Source organism: Phacochoerus africanus, chromosome 12 (assembly GCF_016906955.1).
Source record: "Phacochoerus africanus isolate WHEZ1 chromosome 12, ROS_Pafr_v1, whole genome shotgun sequence".
Taxonomy (NCBI): Eukaryota; Metazoa; Chordata; class Mammalia; order Artiodactyla; family Suidae; genus Phacochoerus; species Phacochoerus africanus.
The window spans coordinates 54031125-54051420 of NC_062555.1; the positions used below are offsets into that span (position 1 = coordinate 54031125).

At 40.0% G+C, this 20296-nt stretch overlaps 1 protein-coding gene across 4 annotated transcripts in view; it reads right to left on the reverse strand.

Annotated features, from left to right (window-relative positions):
- LOC125112613 (ankyrin repeat domain-containing protein 26-like) overlaps window positions 1–20296 on the reverse strand; it is a 96256-nt gene that overhangs the window by 12025 nt on the left and 63935 nt on the right. For 3 of the 4 annotated variants that reach the window (XM_047754928.1, XM_047754929.1, XM_047754927.1), the window contains 8 exons: window positions 17820–18033; window positions 15632–15815; window positions 13720–13857; window positions 10859–11815; window positions 8773–8925; window positions 6228–6298; window positions 5448–5541; window positions 983–1095 (listed from right to left, as the gene is read on the reverse strand). In XM_047754928.1, the coding sequence (XP_047610884.1) occupies window positions 983–1095; window positions 5448–5541; window positions 6228–6298; window positions 8773–8925; window positions 10859–11815; window positions 13720–13857; window positions 15632–15815; window positions 17820–18033 (1924 nt within the window). Of the gene's footprint in view, window positions 1–982; window positions 1096–2784; window positions 2848–5447; window positions 5542–6227; window positions 6299–8772; window positions 8926–10858; window positions 11816–13719; window positions 13858–15631; window positions 15816–17819; window positions 18034–20296 lie in introns of those variants that run through there. The other variant, XM_047754930.1, reaches the window with a different exon arrangement.

Genomic DNA, 20296 nt, shown 5'->3' on the forward strand with positions numbered 1-20296 from the left:
GTATTATATTTATTATAGAGTTCTTATAATTATCATTTTAATATGTTAATACGAAATATTAGCCTATTCTTAAATGTTACCAATACACCAGAGATAATTATCCAAGGTGAGGAAGAGCATACTTATATATGAATGTTTTGAAAAGATATAAAAATTTATTTTGGTACCTACTGATCACAGCCTACAAAAAGAAAAGAAAGGACACACAAAAAAACACCAAGGCATTCACTCAAAATAGAAAAAAGAAACAAGAAAGAAGAATCTTTGGAGTCTGAGTTGACAGGGGAAAAAAACCATGCAGAGCTTTAGAAGAAAGGAAATCAGCAGAAAATGTCTAACAGTCTTGTGAAGACTGTTTTAAGAGACCTAGAAATCTCTGCCAGCACAATGGTAGTAAAAGGCAGAACGGGAGTTCCCATCATGGCTCAGCGGTAACGAACCCAACTAATATCCACGAGGTCTTGAGTACAATCCCTGGCCTCACTCAGTGGATGAAGGATCTGGAGTTGCCGCCAGCTGTGGCGTAGGTCACAGATGAGGCTTGGATCCCGCGTTGCTGTGGCTGAGGCGTAGGCTGGCAGCTGTAGCTCCAATTCGTCCCTTGGCCTGGGAATTTCCATATGCCACAGGTGTGGCCCTAAAAAAATAAAAAATTTAAAAAATGAAAGAAGGAAGGACTACCAAAAGAGCAAAGAAATCTTGCAGAAATAAACATTCAAGGTAAATGATGAAGAGCAGAGTGACTGTATGCAATAGGCACTGTTAGGACTGTTTCAGAAAGCATTCACAGTAAGTACAATAGATGGCATCTGAAAGTTTCAGACTGCACTTTGAGTTTCCAAAGTAAATTTTAAACAGGATAATTACGTGAATTATGAAAATGCATATGTAAAGTGAACTTGTATCTAGGTTTTAATAAAGTAAAATTACAGTTAAGTCAATTAATGAAGAGCTGAAAAGATCTGAAATATGAAAATCTTACCCAGTAAGCTCTTTCTCTAATTCATCATTTTTCTTCATTTCTTGATCCAAACTACTTTCCAGAGATTGTTTTAACTCAGTAAGTTTCTTTAATTGTTCCTTTTCATCCTCAGACTTTGAAAAAAAAATTTTAAACAAAATCATTTTTTATTTTACTTTTTATTTTTTATTTTCAAATTTTATTTATTTATTTATTGGTCTTTTTGCCATTTCTTGGGCTGCTCCCGCGGCACATGGAGGTTCCCAGGCTAGGGGTTGAATCGAAGCTGTAGCCGCCTGCCTACACCATAGCCACAGCAATGCGGGATCCAAGCCACATCTGCAACCTACACCACAGCTCACAGCAACTCTGGATCCTTAACCCACTGAGCAAGGCCAGGGATCAAACCGAAATCTCATGGTTCCTAGTCGGATTTGTTAACCACTGAGCCACGACGGGAACTCCCTAATAAAGTCTTTTTCAAAGAGTGGTTACATTTACGATTTAGTTTCTAAAGATGCCCTAGAAACATTTTCATTGATAGTCAACCTACTCCAGGTTTTGTTTATCTTACTAAAATCCTTTGAAAAATTCTCATGCAATTCCCATTAATTTTTTTAAGATCACGTGGCTATGGGATGAGATAAAGCCTCTTATTCTCTATAAGTATTCTTGCATAGGTTTCAATTTCTTCCTTTCTTTCTTTTTTTTTTTTGGCTGGGCCCATAGCATGTGGAAGTTCCTGGGCCAGGGAACGAACCTGCGCCTCAGCTGCAACCCGAGCTACTGCAGTGACAATGCTGGATCCTTAACCCGCTGCATGACAAGAGAACTCCCCTTGTTTTCTATTAGCCATTTTTCTCTTTAAAGTTTAAGTCTTCTCTATACACTATAGGAAAAAACAAAAACAAAAAACAAAACCTTGGAGTTCCCATTGTGGCTCAACGGTAACAAATCCAATTAGGATCCATGAGGATGCAGTGTTTATTCTCATTGTGTTACTTTGAGTACAGTGTGATTTTCTAATCTTGGGGGGCATTCTCACCCTTAGGATACTGAACAGCAGGTACGGTCTTGCTTTCCTTTTATAATGCGAACATTTTCCCCCAAGGGTCAGACTATCAATTGTTTGCCTTTGTTTTCTCTTGAATAAGTTCCTATTCCAGAGAGCTGACTTTAGGGAAGCCTTCTTCTGATGCCCCTTTCAGGTGAATACTCAACTATATTGTTGGAAGCCTTAAGCCAGGCAGAGCTCTTTTCATCCCAATCTAGATTCTTCACTTCAAAATTGTGTTGATCAAATATCTTAACTCAGGTAGCCTATGACCTGGGGATTCATGAGATGAGAACCTTCTAGAGAAGACAGGGCTACTGCGTGAGTTGGTTAAAAGCTGTCTCATTAAATTTTTGATTCTGGAAGACCTTAAAGTGGCTAATAATTCTATGTCATAATCCTAACTCATGCCTATAGGAATCTACAGAAAATCCTTCACTATTTTTTAATATGCTTATTCAGTTGTGGGTATTCTTATAAATTATTCAGTTTCTGATACCTTCATAGATTTCTGTTTGACCATATAAAGGGATGTCTGGCACTTTCATTCACGTAAGACTCTTTATATCAACATATTGTGTTGTCACCTGTATGAAAAGTATGCTGATACAATGTGACTAATTTACAAGTCTAGAAAAGACAATTTTCAAGGTTTCTTGGAACACAAGAAGGATCAGTCAGTAGAATGTTTTAGTTCCCCAATAGGTATATCTGTATGATACATGGCAGGAATCTATAGCGACTGAAAGAAGTTGGTAGGTTCATCTACCTCACTGCTCCAAAAGAGGGCTCACAATGCATCTTCTGACGTTTAAATCGCAGGAAGCTTCTCCTACAAAGGGTATATAAATGGCAGGAAAAGTCTGTTCTGTTTGGTAAATAGTGACGTAGTTTTCACTAAACACTGATAAAGTGGAATCCTGGATTACATAGCAATCTCTTCTGAGACTGGGCGTTATATCTTTGAAAGGTTGATTAACTCAAGGGAATGGAAAAAAAAAATTGTTTCTGAACTTACAATGCTGAGAGCACTTGTTACTAGATAAGGCCCTGATTGAACAGCCATTTCTACTTTTTCACCGGCCATTTCTTTCTTTTTTTAAAAATACAACAAAGGAAAAAAAAACACTCCTTTCAGAAAAATGCTTGTATACTGACCTAGTATTCATTCTTTTTTTTTTTTTTTTGGTCTTTTTGCCATTTCTTGGGCCACTCCCGCGGCATATGGAGGTTCCCAGGCTAGGGGTCAAATCAGAGCTGTAGCCGCCAGCCTACGCCACAGACACAGCAACTCAGGATCCGAGCCGCGTCTGCAACCTACTCCACAGCTCATGGCAACGCTAGATCCTTAACCCACTAAGCAAGGGCAGGGATCGAATGCGCAACCTCATGGTTCCTAGTCAGATTTGTTAACCACTGCGCCATGACGGGAACTCCAAGTATTCATTCTTTTTTTTTTTTTTTTTTGCTATTTCTTGGGCTGCTCCTGCGGCATATGGAGGTTCCCAGGCTAGGGGTCCATTCGGAGCTGTAGCCACCGGCCTACGCCAGAGCCACAGCAACGCAGGATCCGAGCCAAGTCTGCGACCTACACCACAGCTCATGGCAACGCCGGATCGTTACCCACTGAGCAAGGGCAGGGACCGAACCCGCAACCTCATGGTTCCTAGTCGGATTCGTTAACCACTGCGCCACGACGGGAACTCCAAGTATTCATTCTTGATGAAAAGAACAAACTACATTAAAAGTAATTCATTCTCAGAATTCTGGTCATGGCTCAGCAATAACGAACCTGACTAGTATCCATGAGGACTCGGGTTAGATCCCTGCCTTGCTCAGTGGGTTAAGGATCCGGCATTGCCGTTAGCTGTGGTGTAGGTCACAGATGTGGCTTGGGTCCCAAGTTGCGGTGGCTGTGGTGTAGGCCGGCAGCTACAGCTCCAATTTGACCCCTAGCCTGTGAACTTCCATATAACATTCCTAAAAAGCATATAGCATTCCTAAAAAGACCAAAAAAAAAAGTATTTCATTCTCGGAGTTCCCCTGAGGCACAGCGGGTTAAGGATCCAGAGCTGTAACTGTGATGACTCAAGTCACTTCTGTGGCATGGCTTCAATCCTTGGCCTGGAATCTTCTAATGCCGCAAGCACATCCAAAAAAAAAGTAATTCATTTTCAAGGGTTTACATTACAAGAGAAATTCAGAATGCTAGATCAAATCATTAGTCAAATTTCTGGACTCAAACAGGTATTTCCTTTTTTTTTCTTTTTCTTTCTTTCTTTTTTTTTTTTTGGCTTTTTGCCATTTCTTGGGCCGCTCCCGCGGCATATGGAGGTTCCCAGGCTAGGGGTCTAATCGGAGCTGTAGCTGCCGACCTACGCCAGAGCCACAGCAACGCGGGATCCGAGCCACGTCTGCAACCTACACCACAGCTCACGGCAGTGCTGGATCCTTAACCCACTGAACCACGATGCAACCTCATGGTTCCTAGTCGGATTCGTTAACCACTGTGCCACGATGAGACCTCCTCAAACAGATATTTCTATACTGATGTTCTTAACAAGAGCTAAAAGGTGGAAAAATCCAAATGTTCATTAACAGATGAATAAATAGAATGTGGTATACATAATTACTGCCTTTGGACAGCACAATCTTTTTAATTAGAAATCTTACTACAGGAGTTCCCGTCATGGCGCAGTGGTTAACGAATCCGACTAGGAACCATGAGGTTGCGGGTTCGGTCCCTGCCCTTGCTCAGTGGGTTAACGATCCGGCGTTGCTGTGAGCTGTGGTGAAGGTTGCAGACGAGGCTCGGATCCCGAGTTGCTGTGGCTCTGGCGTAGGCCGGTGGCTACAGCTCCGATTCAACCCCTAGCCTGGGAACCTCCATATGCCGCGGGAGCGGCCCAAGAAATAGCAACAACAACAACAATAACAACAACAACAAAAGACAAAAAAAAAAAAGAAATCTTACTACAAAAATCATTAATTTTATGAATTCAGTTAACTTCCTCTATAAAGAGTAATTATGCTATTAGTAGCAAGTAGTAACAATATAAATACAATAAATACTTTTCATCTATGAGTATTGTCACATTGTCTAAAATACCCTTATATAGTAGCAGCAACAAAATTAAAATTCCAGAGTTCCCGACCTGGCACAGAGGAAACAAATCCAACTAGGAACCATGAGGTTGCAGGTTCGATCCCTGGCCTTGCTCAGTGGGTTAAGGATCTGGCGATGCTGTGAGCTATGGTGTAGGTTGCAGACTGGCTCTGGAGTAGGCCGCAAGCAACAGCTCCAATTAGACCCCTAGCTTGGGAACCTCCATATGCTGTAGGTGTGGCCCTAAAAAGACAAAAGACAATAAATAAAGAAATAAAGAAATAAAATTCTTTTTTAGCTTGACAGAAATTAAAAGACTGACTTACCGAACCTGTACTTAACAGGTTTTTCTGAAGCTGTTCAATTTTGCCCACTTGCTTTTTGACTGTAACTTTTAACTTGGCATTTTCAATTTCAAGCCTAAAATGCATATTTTAAAATAATTATTTTCACACATAAATTTTTAAAATACCACACAATTTGTGAACAAACACCTGCAAGTTCATTATATAAGTTCTTAAAATTTTGAAAAGTAGATGATTCAGGAAAATTGTGCCATATTTCTAGTTATGTTTTGTGGATAATGTGCAAAATTTTAGAAGTAACTGGGGAAAACGTCACACTTCAAAACAACTCAAAGCTGAAATTTTTACCCATCTTAACAATGATGAATTATGTACTATCATTCCTGACATAATTCTTAAACTATATGGCTTATGTGCTTTATACTTATATACGAAAATTATTCACTGTGCCGCTTTAAATTGTACTTTTGGGAGTTCCCATTGGGGCGCAGCAGAAACAAATCCGACTAGGAACCATGAGGTTGCAGGTTCGATCTCTGGCCTCACTCAGTAGGTTAAGGATCTGGCGTTGCCATGAGCTGTGGTGTAGGTCAAAAATGGGACTCTGATCCTGCGTTGCTGTGGCTCTGGCTGTGGTGTAGGCTGACAGCTGTGGCTCTGATTGGACCCCTAGCCTGGAAACCTCCATATACCTCGGGTACAGCCCTAAAAAGCAAAATAAATAAGTAAATAAATAAATAAATAAATAAATATTAAAAATCCTTGCAATTCTCGCTTAAAAAGTAAATAAATAAATTTTACTTTTGCACGTGATCCTGTGTCTTCTCAGTACATTTCACAGCCTCTGTATGTCGATCCTGAGCTTCTTGCAGCTAAAATAAAGGAAAACAAAATTTCTTTAGCTATTGATAATCTGGTATAAACACATCATCACCTGCTTTTTTTTTTTTTGGTCTCTTTTATCTGCATATTGTCGGATCCTCAATCCACTGAGCGAGGCCAGCTACTTTTTGTGACATAACAATAGAGCTGAGTTGTTATAACAGAGACCTTATGGCCCACAAAGCCTAAAATATTTGCTATCTGGCTCTTCACAAGTCACCAACCTCTCCTCTAGTACTAAAACACATTTTTCATGCTTTAAATTCTATTTTATCAAATAAATACGCAAATTTATAAATTGGCCAAATGGGGGAAGATAGAAAATTACCTTGTGGTAAACATCTACACTTTTGTCTTCCAAGCTCCACATCGTTATTATATCAATATCTCCAAGAAGAAATTATTGGTATGGTATAAAGTAATCCTAATACTATAATCTTATCCTAATAACTGTTAAGCTAAAGTATTATCCTAATAACTGTTAAGCTAAAATATTTTCGATTTATGCATGGTTCCATGCATATCATTCAATATTCCCCATTAGACAACTTTACACTTAGATAAGATTATCTTTCATGAAAAAAATTAAAACAGTGTAAAATAAAGGGCTAAACTGTTCTGCACAGACCAGATGACAAGGGCTGACGAGAACAGGGTAAATGACAGGAAGAACAGTCAGGGAAAGTTTCATGCGGAAGGAGAGGCTGGGAGCAGGTCCAAACAAATGGAGGATTAGGTGAGAGGAAAAGAAACTAAAAAGACAGAAAGGACAGAAATAAGAAAGGCCAAGAACAGGTGAAGTCAGCCACTTAACTCAGAGGATAAAGACCAACAGCAGGGAAATAAAAACAGATCCACAGCGTAACTTGAAAACAAAGGTTCACAGTATCATTATTTATAGCCAAAAAGTGGAAACAATCAAAAGGCCCGTCAACTGCCGAATGGATAAGTGTTTTAACCACGTAACAGAGTACTGCTCAACAATGAACAGAAATGGAAGTGCTGATAAGGTGCTGTGACAAAGATGAACCTTGAAAATTGAACATCAAATGAAAAAAGCTAATCACAAAGGACCACATACCATGTGATTTCATTTATATGACACACCCAGAGTAGGCATATTTATAGAGACAGAAATTAGCCTGGTGGTTGTCTGAGGCTTAGGGAGATGGGGGGCTGTGGGTGATGGCTAAGGGATACAGGGGTGATATATTTCTTTTTGAGGTGATGGAAAAGTTCTAAAGTTGACTGTGATAACAACTGCACAACTCTCTGAATAAACTAGGAGATACTCAATTACACTTTTTTTTTTTTAGGTGGACACCTGAAGCATAGGGAAGTTGCCAGGCTAGGGGTTGCATCGAACTATAGCCACCAGCCTGCACTGCAGCCACAGCCATGAGGGATCTAAGCCATGTCTGCAACCTACACCACAGCTCACAGCAACACTGGATCTCCGACCCACTGAGCGAGACAGGGATCAAACCCACGTCCTCATGTTGGTAGTTGGATTCATTTCCACTGCACCACAAGTGGAACTCCTGAACTACATATTTTAAGTGGGTGAATTACATATGAGTTATACCTCAATAAAGCTTTTTAAAAAAATCCAATGGCAGGATCTAGATAAATTTTTTTTTGGTCTTTTCTTTTTAGGGCCATGCCTGTGGCATATGGAGGTTCCCAGGCTAGGGGTCAAATTGGAGCTACAGCTGCTGGCCTACACCACAGTCACAGCAATGCAGGATCAGAGCCGCATCTGTAATCTACAGTACAGCTCATGGCAACGCCGGATCCTCAACCCACTGAGCGAGGCCAGGGATCGAACCCACAACCTCATGGTTCCTAGTTGGATTAGTTTCTGCTGCGCCATGACGGGAACTCCTAGGTAATTTTCTTAATTCTCTATTTTGGGTGCACATACTATACAAGATCTGAGTATCTCCATGCTTTTACCATACAGCTAAAATGAAAAGAAAATAAAGGCAATGCCTAACTTCAACTGGTTTGTAAAATGACCTCTCTGTATAAGTTAATCTGAAATCCAAGAAATAAATATGCATAGATTCTATACCCCTTCACCAAAGTGAAGATGAGAAATGTCAATTTTCTGGAACATTCCATTAAACATCATCCTCTGATTTTATCTGGCTTGCCTCATCATGGTGATAGAGATATCACTAAAAAATACTATTTAATATATTTTTAAGAAATCTCTCAACTTCTGTGAGGAATGATGCCTAATTCTCCACTTTCCTAAGGGGAAATATTGTAAGAAAAAAATGTATAATACAAACAGCAGAATAAAAGTCAGAGTTTAAGAAAGAAGTACATTATAAAGGTAATAAAATTATAAAACAATTGTAATGAAAATACAAAAGGAACTGCCCATGAAAATCAGTATCCTAAAAAAAGTTGTTATACATTAACTGTTGACTTTAACACTGAACAATTTCATACATACTTGACTTGTGATTTGACGTAATTTCTTCTTTAAATCCTGCGCCTCATCTTCTAAGTTAGCACGGTAACGCGAGGTCACCTCCAGTGAAGCCTCTGACATGGACTGCTTTTTCAAGGTATCAGCCAGTTCTTGTTGAAGTTGTCTCACAACTGCCTGATAAGATACTCTGTCACTGATTTTATAAATCACCTTATTATTAAGTTACGTTAATAACAGATAACTCCGACATATGTACTTGGAAAAGTATCACCACAGACATCGATTCACCTTCTTTCCTTCGCATGTACACCTTCCAGCTCCCTGAATTTGGTTCAAGATACAGAAAGTGTTACCCTCCTGCTTTATTGACATTAAGTTACTGGAACAACAGATTTGGCCCTGCTACCCACTCCCCTCCAACAATCCCCAAAAAGGAATTTGCAGAGCTTCACCACCTCCTGCTGTCTCATAAAGAAATGGATGTGAAAGAAAAAGAAAAGAAAAAAAGGAGTTCTCTCGTGGTGCACCGCGTTAAGGATCCAGTGTTGTCACTGCAGCAGCTTGAGTCACTGCCATGGTACAGGTTTGATCCCTGGCTCAGGAACTTCCACATGCCAAGGGCACGGCCCACCCCACCAAAAAAACAAAGGAAAGAAAGAAAGAGAAAGAAATGGGTATGTTGAGGAGGAGGAGTGGTAGATTCCACATGGTGGAACATTCCCCCTCCTCTTTATTAGAGGCTTCAATTAACTTCAGATTTCCCACCGTAAATCAAGTATACTTCAATAAAATGAAAAACCAAACCAAACCAGAGTTCCTCACATATTCAGTCTGGTGCTCAAATCCTTCCAATGGATTCCTATCTCAGAATAAAAGTGAGGGAGATCATGCCCATGGCCTTCGGGGCCCTTGATAACCTGGCCTCCACCTGCCTCCCTTCAGCCCTCCCCCAACCCGCTCCATTCCTGCTACGCATGAATCCTGCCACCTCTCATTAGTCTGAAAATGGGAATCCAATGCCAAATTAATCAGAAAGCTACACTTCTCTCTGGGATGGACAAGTTTATATCTAGATGATAATGATTGAGCCGTGAATAGACAATTATGAGCAAATCATTTGTAAAAATGGTCAAAAAAAAATTCTAGGTAGCAGCAGGAAGATTAAATCAAAGGCAGTTTTGCTAAAACTCTCCACATTTGTCCCAAATTATGATTTAATGAAAAAGTAGATGCCTTTAAAGATTTGAGAGGTCATAAGAATACATGATTTGAGACTGAAATATTTCCAAATCTAATTCAAAATGACATGAATGAAAATAAACTAACAACTAAAAAGGTATGAAGGCGTTCCCTTTGCGGCACAGCGGAAACAAATTGAACTGGTATCCATGTGGAGGTGGGTTTGATCCCTGGCCTTGCTCAGCCGGTCAGGGATCTGGCATTGCTGTGAGCTGTGGCTTAGTTTGAAGACACAGCTCAGATCCCACATTGCTGTGGCTGTGGTGTAGACCGGCAGCTGTAGCTCCCATTTGACCCCTAACCTGGGAACTTCCATATGCCGCGGGTATGACCCTAAAAAGCAAAAAAGTAAATAAATAAATAAAATAAAAAGGTATGAAAAGCTACTGAAGGACAAGTACTATGAGATACAGCATTTTCACCTCAGTCCATCTGGGAAATCTGGGATGAACTGTCAAGGTCATCCACACAACTGAATCTTAATATCAAAACACTCACTTTAGGTATGAGCATTTCTTTTATTTGCTCCATTATGATATTACAATGTGGTGACATAAAGATAAAAAATTATCATCTTAATTGTTTGAGTAAATTATTAATACCTGTCTGTATCTATTAACAACTTCTAATTTAATCTGTTAAAATTTCATAGGTGACACAACGTCTTCGATCAAAGCAAAGCACATCTCAGGTCTAATTTTGTTTGCGGGATTCAAGGTATGCTCTTAGGCTGATTTATAGCCTAAAATATACATATTTATATTTATATTATTTTTCATATTCAACTAGATTCATCTGGGGCCATCCTCAAATATTACTCTGAATTTCCTTCGGGAAGTCTGGGAGTTCTCTGTTTCTGGATACTTACTTCTCTTTCCGCTTTCTCATTTTCATACTGATACAGTCTCTCTTTCAGATGATTACATTCATTGGTTAACTCCTTGTTTCTTTCCTCCAGCATCAGACCTTGTCTTTCACTTTCAGCTTGAAGTCTTTTCACGATATCCTGAAACTGGCCTTGGATATTAATCACCGTCTTCTCTTTGCTGTCCACTTTATTTTGCGCGTCATCCAGCTGCTGTCGTAGCAACAGGTTTTCACTCTGTAGTTGGGACAATCTCTCCTCCAAGGACTCCTGCTTGCCCATGTATTTGTTCACTTTGCCTTGTTCACTCTGATACATGTGTTCAATTTCCTTCTTCTGACCCTGCGCTTGGCTAAGGTCTCTCTGTACGCGTTCTAACACCAAAGCCTTTTCTCTGAGAGCATCTCTCGCGTGATGGAGCTCGGTTTCCAGGCTATTGAATTTAGTTTCGGTTTTAGACAGCTGCTGAGAAAGCATCTCGTTGTTATCTTTCAGGTTAGCCACATCAAAACTCATTTTGTCCTGTAGCCGTAACCACTCATCTTTTGCTCTCTGGAAGGCAAGTTCCAGGTCTCTTTTTGACGTCTGACTTTGCTCACGATCCTGTATGGCAGTAGCCAGTCTAGAATGGTAAGATTCAACTTCTGCTTCCAGTCTGTCTTTATTTTGTTTTTCACTTTCCAGCTTAGACTTCAGCATTGTATTCTCAGCTGTCAGAACATTAAGCTGTCCACTGTATTGCAAGATCGTTTTTGCTAATGTCTCCTCATTAAGTTTTATTGTCTTTTGAAGGTCATCATTTTTTTCTTTTACAATTTCAATGTCTTCAAAATATTTATTTTCCTTTTCCTGTTTCTGTTTTTTTATTGTGTCTATTTCCAGTTTTAACAGGGCAATTTCATCCTGCAACATGTGGTTTCTGCGCAACAGATTTTCTTCTTTTTCACGACATTCAGAAACCTAAGTAAAACGAAAGAGAATTTTAGCTAGTACTCAATAAATTGACACGTTTCCTCGTAAATGAAAGACAGTCTATATGTTTATACAACGAGAGATTGCAGTAAGTGGATATCCAACTGGAAAAAATGAAGTTGGATACATCCCTCCAACTTTATTCAAGCAGGAATCCCCAAAAGTTCAAAAAATTAACCGAAGATAATGAATCCGTGAAAGTAAAAAAGAAATCACAAGAGAAATTTTAAGAATCTCAGAATTAGGAAGGTATTTCACTGAATTACAAGAAACCCAGTATGCTTAAAAATGAAAGATTAAGGAGTTCCCCTCGTGGCGCAGTGGTTAACGAATCTGACTGGAAACCATGAGGTTTCAGGTTCGATCCCTGGCCTTGCTCAGTGGGTTAAGGATCTGGCGTTGCAGTGAGCTGTGGTGTAGGTCTCAGACTCAGCTCGGATCCTGCATTGCTGTGGCTGTGGCGTAGGCCAGCAGGTACAGCTCCGATTGGACCCCTAGCCTGGGAACCTCCATATGCCGTGGGAAGCAGCCCTAGAAAAGGCAAAAAGACAAAAAAGACCAAAAAAAAAAAAAAAGATTAATAAATCTGACTACACTTAAGAACTGCATCTCATATCTAACCTATAGTAGCCAGCCCACAGGGAGAGCCTTAGCTCCGTACATATTTCAAACAGACTGAATTTCCTAAAATTTCTTTCCAGAGAATATTTCATAAATATTTTACCTTCCTAATATTTTTACAGTCAGTTATAAGAATTACATCTGCTGATAACTGACAATCTATCATCGTGGCGCAGTGGTTAATGAATCTGACTAGGAACCATGAGGTTGCGGGTTTGATCACTGCCCTTGCTCAGTGGGTTAAGGATCTAGCGTTGCAGTGAGCTGTGGTGTAGGTGGCAGACGCGGCTCGGATCCTGCGTTGCTGTGGCTCTGGCGTAGGCCGGCGGCTACAGCTCCGATTAGACCCCTAGCCTGGGAACCTCCATATGCTGTGGGAGCAGCCCAAGAAAAGGCAAAAAGACAAAAAATAAAACAAAATAAAATAAAATAAAAATGTTACTTTAGGAATTCCTATTGCAGTGCACTGAGTTAAGAATCTTCCTACAGGAAGTTCCCGTCGTGGCGCAGTGGTTACCGAATCCCACTAGGAACCATGAGGTTGGGGGTTCGGTCCCTGCCCTTGCTCAGTGGGTTAACGATCCGGCGTTGCCGTGAGCTGTGGTGTAGGTTGCAGACGAGGCTTGGATCCCGCGTTGCTGTGGCTCTGGTGTAGGTCGGTGGCTACAGCTCCAATTCGACCCCTAGCCTGGGAACCTCCAAATGCCGCGGGAGCGGCCCAAGAAATAGCAAAAAAAAAAATAAAAAATAAATAAAAAAAAAAAGAATCTTCCTACAGGAGTTACCACTGTGGCGCAAGGGGATCGACAGCATCTTGGGAGCACTGGGACTCGGGTTCAATCCCCAGCCTGGTATATTGGGTTAAAGATCCAGCATTGCCACAGCTGCAGCATAGTTCGAGGCTGTGCCTTTGATCCCTGGCCTGGGAGTATCACATGCTGCAGGGTGCCCCCCTCAAAAGAAAACAATCTGACTGAAGCAGCTTAGGTAGCTGCAGGCGTGCAGTGGATTCGAGGATCTGGCATTGCTGCATTTGCAGCTCGGATTCAATCCCTGGCCTGGGAACTTTCATGTGCCATGGATACAGCCATGAAAATTAAAAAAAAAGAAAAAGTCACTTTATCCAAAGGGCCAGAAATGTCCCCTCCATATAAATACATATAGGCTTTAAAAATCCTCTATACCTTCCATGATAGAAACTATTGGTTTTTAAAATATATACATATACAAACACATACACACACATATTTGAAAATGACTAAAGAAAATACCTCAGAATTCATTTCCTTATTAGCCATTTCTATCTCCTTTTGTTTGGAAAGGTGATTGGTCAGGATTCCATCTTGTAACATTCTAGCATTTTGTTCTCGAGAGAGTTGCTTCTGAGTGTCATTTCGCTCTTCTATAACCTGGAGACACATTTCGTTAAGTTTTTGGTCTCATACCATTAAAAACAAAAGTCAAAAGTTTAAGAACAGAATCTTAAAAAAAAATTTTAAAAAAAAGCTATTAAAAGGAAGTGGCCTTCTTAAAAACAAAGATCTTTATCCCACACGAATAATTCAAATTTTAGGAGTTCCTGTTGTGGCTCAGCGGTAGTGAACCCTACCGGTATCCATGAGAATGCAGGTTCGATCCCTGGCCTTGCTCAGTGGGCTAAGGATCCAGCACTGCCACGAGCTGTGTGGTAGGTTGCATCTAGATGCAGCTCCGATCTGGTGAGTTCCTGTGGCTGTGGTGTAGGCTGGCAGCTACAGCCCTGATTTGACCCCTAGCCTGGCATATAACTTTCCACATGCCATCGGGTGTGGCTCTAAAGAGACACACACCAAAAAACCCCAAAACAAAAAAAAATCCTCAAATTGTAATTTATTTTTCAAATTTTCATTTCAATGATAGCTAAATCTATCACAGAGCAAAAATATAGGCAGGTAGAGTATTACGAAAGAAAATTTCTTAACATTTAACTAGTCCATCACAGTCTCAAGCCAATTTAGCCTGTATTTAAACATTAAAAACTCAAAATTAGAGTTCCCTGGTGGCTCAGCAGGTTAAGGATCCAGGGTTGTCACTGTTGTGGCTCAGGTCACTGCTGTGGTGTGGGTACAATCCCTGGCCTAGGAACTTTTGTATGCTACGGGTGCCGCCCAAACAAAGTAAATGAAACAACCAACAAGCCAAAATGAACACATCGATTAGAATTAAGAATATTACTTTGGGAGTTCCCGTTGTGGCACAGTGGTTAACGCGTCCAACTAGGAACCATGAGGTTGCAGGTTCGATCCCTGGCCTTGCTCAGTGGGTTAAGGATCTGGCGTTGCCGTGAGCTGTGGTATAGGTCGCAGACTAGGCTCAGATCCCGCATTGCTGTGGCTCTGGCTACAGCTCCAGTTAGACCCCTAGCCTGGGAACCTTCATATGCCACGGGAGTGGCCCTAGAAAAGGCAAAAGACAAAAAAAAATAATAATAATATTACTTTGTTGGAGTTCCCACTGTGGCTCAATGGGATCAGCATGCACGTTTGGTCCTGGGCAATCGTGGCTTGGATGTGCCTGGGAAAGCCATATGCTGCAGGGTAGCCAAAAAAGAAAAAAAGAAGAATATTATTTTGTTGAATGCGCCAAAAATGCCAATCATTAAGCTCAATTTATTTCCTTTTTTTTTTTTGTCTTTTTGCTATTTCTTTGGGCGCTCCCACGGCATATGGAGGTTCCCAGGCTAGGGGTCTAATCGGAGCTGTAGCCACTGGCCTACACCAGAGCCACAGCAACACGGGATCCGAGCCGCATCTGCAACCTATACCACAGCTCACGGCAACGCCGGATCCGTAACCCACTGAGCAAGGGCAGGGACCGAACCTGCAACCTCACAGTTCCTAGTCAGATTCGTTAACCACGGCGCCACGACGGGAACTCCTATTTTTCATTCCTCCATACATAAAGCTTATAAAGATCCTCCATCGGAAGCCAAGAATTGCAAGAAATTTAATAACTTAGGCTATAAATGTCAAAATTCATATTTAGGATGTAGTTAGGCTATAAATGTCAAAATTCATATTTAGGATGTAGTAACATTTTATTTGTTTTAAACCTAAATAATACATATTAAATCAAAGGGATATGATAAATAGTACTGATGAAAAGGTGTTAGAAGTATGAAATTTTCACCAAAGATTAATTTACCTGGTTCAGATTATTTTTCACAGTCCTCAATTCCATGTCTAGTGCTCTGAGGGTGAGTTCAAGTTGCTGTTTCATTTCAACTTCTTTACCATACTGCTCTTCTTTTCTTCTTAACTGCTCCCTAATTTTTTCATATAACATATCAGCATTTCTTCTTTTCTCTTCTTCTTGTTTTAAGGTGAATCTGTAGTTAAATATGCTTACTTTAACATTTGTTTTGTTAGAAAATAATATGTTCATTTTATGATCTGGTTCTTAACATGCTGACTTAGTATTCTAATGATATGTCTCTTCTCCAATTTTTTCTTTCTAGGCCTCATATTTTTAATTCTTCACTTCAGTCTCTATTTATAGAGATATAAATACTTGAAAAGTAGCAATGCAAAAAGCATTCTGCTACTTAGTATGTTTTTATCAACAGTAACTAGAGAATAGTGTAGGAAACAAATTTTGAAATTATTCACTAAAATTAGAGGGGAAATTATCCTGTTTTCCACATGGTCATAAATACTGTTCCATTAGGACAGACTATTTAGTCACTAATTAAAAAGAGAAGCCATTGGAGTTCCCGTAGTGGCTCAGTGGTTAACGAATCCGACTAGGAACCATGGGGTTGTGGGTTCCATCCCTGACCTCGCTCAGTGCGTTAAGGATCCAGCATTGCCTGAGCTGTGGTGTAGGTTGCAGACACGGCTCGGATCCCGAGTTGCTGTGGCTCTGGTGTAGGCCGGCAGCTACAGCTCTGATTCAACCCTAGCCTGGGAAATTCTATACGCTGCGGGAGCGGCCCTAGAAAAGGAAAAAAGACAAAAAAAAAAAAAAAAAGAAAGAGAGAGAGAGAGAAGCTGTTGTTTAAAAACAAGTTTATAAGTTCACTAGAAATGAAACTGCACCTTCATGAACTATTATACGTATCCCTAAAATATTTATTGTGCAAGATAACATCTGTAGATGTCTTTTACAGAACGTCTATCTGCAGATTACTATAATCCAAAACTAGGCTAAGAAGTCTAGTATCTGTTGCCCTACACTTTTCTTTTTCTTTTGCCCTACCTGCAGCATATGGAAGTTCTCGGACCAAGGATCAAATCCAAGCCACAGCTATGACCTATGCTGCAGCTGTGGCACACCAGATTCTTAACCCACTGTTCCAGGCTGGGAATCAAACCCACACTGCCACAGAGACCATGCCAGATCCTTAACCTGATGCACCACAGGAGGAACTTCCTGCTCCCCTACCCTTTTTAAGTCTTTTCTTTTGTAATACTTACAACTCATCTTGTTCATTATTATTTAATAAATCATTTTAAACCCCTTTTGGTACAAGACAGGATCCATATATTAATTAAACAATAAAGAGTAATATGTTCTTTCAGCATAGACCATTGAACTAATTTTATCTATGTATGAGAAAGATGTTGAATAAACTAATCAGTAATCATTTTCCATTTCACTTTTTATTCCATCCACACATTAAGAATAAAACTGCAAAAATATTTTTAAAATGTTCCTGCCTTGAGAAAAGTGACCATTTTATAGTCTGTCGGTGGGAACATAAAGTAGTATAACCTGGCTTAAGAATAATTCAGAAATATAGATTAATGAGTTCCCACTGTGGTATAATGGGTTAAGGATCTGGCTTGTCTCTGCGGTGTTGCTGGTTTGATCCCTGACCTCAGAACTTCCATATGGCACGAGTGCAACCAAAAAAGGAAACTAACAAACAAAGAAACATGGATGGAAGACGGTTTTCTAAAAAGTATAAGTTTAACCAAGTAATATAATATTAAAGGACTTATTCAAAATAAATAATCAGAAATGAAGGCATGAATTTATAGAAAAGATATTCCTTGTCCTATTAAATATAACACCGATAAATGAAAATCAACCAAAATTCAATGTGTTAAATGTGTTATGAGGTTTTCATACAGTGGACTTTGGTATGGTCATGGAAATGATTATTTGGAAAAATACACATCAAATTATTAGAAGGTTTCACTGTGAAGAACTTGGTGTATTATTTTCAAGAATTCCGTACTTCACAATATTATTGAAGTTTTCTCCCCTGTAAGTTAGCAATTATAAAACTAGAAAGTAAGTCAGCAATTATAAAACTATATATCTGCATCATGAAAGTAAATAAAAAAGTTCAAATGTCTTTAAATATTAAAACCAAGATGCTCAGTACCTCAAACTGCAGAGCTCTTGTTCCCACTCCACTTTTTGATGCTCTAACTGAGATTTCACTTCTTTTGTTTCTGATAGCTCCTTTTGCAGCCCACTAACTTTATTTTCCATTTTTTTAATTTTTCCATTAAGTACATCACAGTGGCTTTTTTTAAGTTCTAGTAATCTTTCATATGAAAGAACTGCATCCTGAATTTTCAATAAGCTAACAGAATCTGCATTCAGAAGAAAAGAAAAACAAATAAATTGGTAATTTTTGCAGATAAAGGACTGTGCACTTTGCACACTCACTCATCAAACACTGAACAAATTACATATTGAGTATCTATAATGCGGCAGGCATGGTATTAAGCGCTGCAGATAAAACAGACAAGACCACAGACTCTTAAGTTTAGCTTAAGTCTAGTAAAAGAGAAAGGTAAATAATGATAAACTCATATAGGTACTATAAGAAAAGAAAGTTCTATGATCCCGTAATGGAACTTGATATAGACTAGGTGCAGGGAAGTTTCCCCGAGGAGGAGATAGCTACACTGAGAAACAAAGGCTGAGCAGGAAGCACTGAGCAAAGGAGGAAGAAGAACACTGCAGACACACAGCATGTGCCCACGTTCTCCTGCGGTCTGCTTCTAGCCAAGACAGAGTAACAGGCACTAATTTACCTTCCTACCCGAAACAAGCAAAAGCAAAACAGAATATATTAAAAACGATTTTCAAAAGAAAATCATGCATATGGAGAAGAGACTTGTGGCGCCAAGGGGGAGGGGAAGGGAGTGGGAGGGACTGGGAGTTTGGGGTTAAGAGATGCAAACTATTGCTTTTGGAGTGGATAAGCAATGAGATCCTGCTGTATAGCACTGGGAACTATACCTAATCACTTATGATGGAGCAAGATAATGTGAGAAAAAGAATGTATATGTATATGTGTGACTGGGTCACCTTGCTGTACAGTAGAAAGTTGACAGAACACTGTAAACCAGCTATAATGGAAAAAAATAAAAATCATTTAAAAAATAAAAAAATAAATTTAAAAAATGATTTTCAAGACAAAGGGCTTCAGGCAATGAAGGACAATGATCCCTGAAAACACATGAGCTTAGGCTAAAGAACACCCCAGCTCACTGCCTTGAGAGAATTTCTGGGCCACGACACAGGGAAGAGTTGAAGCAGGACACCAGGCTCCTTGAAGTAAAGTGATGATGCTGAGTGTCTGGTGAAACCAAAGCAGATAGAAATCAGAGGTCAGAACATGAGAGGAGAGGGAATTCCCTGGTGGCACAGTGGGATAAGGGTGCAGTGGCTTTCACTGCAGTGGCTTGGGGTGTTGCTATGGTGCAGGTTCAATCCCTCCCTGGGAACTTCCATATGCCACTGGCGTGGTCAAAAAAATTAATTAATTCATTTAAAAAAATAAATAAATGAAGTTTTTTAAAAAAAACCATGAAGCAAAAATTGAGAGAATTACAAAGAAAAACAGACAAATGCACAATCATAGTCTAAGATTTCAATACCTCTCACTCAATAATTGATAGGACAGGCAGAAAATCAACATGGTAGACTTGAAAACCAATATTCTTTTCAAGTAGCCATGGAACACTTAACAACAACAACAAAAAAAACCCAACTGTATTCCGGGTCACAAAATAAATCTTAATAAAAGGAGTAAGTCAAAAGGATCCAAGTCATGCTAAGTACGTTCCCTGACTACAAAGCAATCAAACTGGAAATCAAGAAGAAAAACATCTCTGGAAAATACTCAAATATTTGGAAACTAAGTAAGCACATCTAAATAACCCCTGGGTCAAAGAGGCAATGAAAAGAGGAATTGCAAAGTATTTTGAGGAGTTCCCATCGTGGCGCAGTGATTAACATGAGGTTGTAGGTTCAATCCCTGGACTTGCTCAGTGGGTCGAGGATGTGGCGTTGCGGTGAGCTGTGGTGTAGGTTGCAGACGCGGCTCGGATCCGGCTTTGCTGTGGCTGTGGTGTAGGCCGATGGCTATGGCTCCAATTAGACCCGTAGCCTGGGAATCTCCATATGTCGCAAGAGAGGCCCTAGAAAAGGCAAAAAGGACCAAAAAAAAAAAAAAAGAAAAAAGTATTTTGAACTGAACAAAAATGAAAACATATTATACTTCAGTTTATGGAATGCTGCTTACTTACATGGAAATTTACAGTACCGAATGTCTACATTACAAAAGAAAAAAGGTCTCAAATAGACCTTGGCTTGGCTTCCACCATAGGAAAATAGTAAAAGAGGAGGTCCCGTCGTGGCACAGTGGTTAACGAATCCGACTAGGAACCATGAGGTTGGGGATCCGATCCTTGCCCTTGCTCAGTGGGTTAAGGACCCGGCGTTGCTGAGAGCTGTGGTGTAGGTCGCAGACGCGGCTCGGATCCTGCGTTGCTGTGGCTCTGGCGTAGGCCAGCGGCTACAGATCTGATTCGACCCCTAGCCTGGGAACCTCCATATGCCACG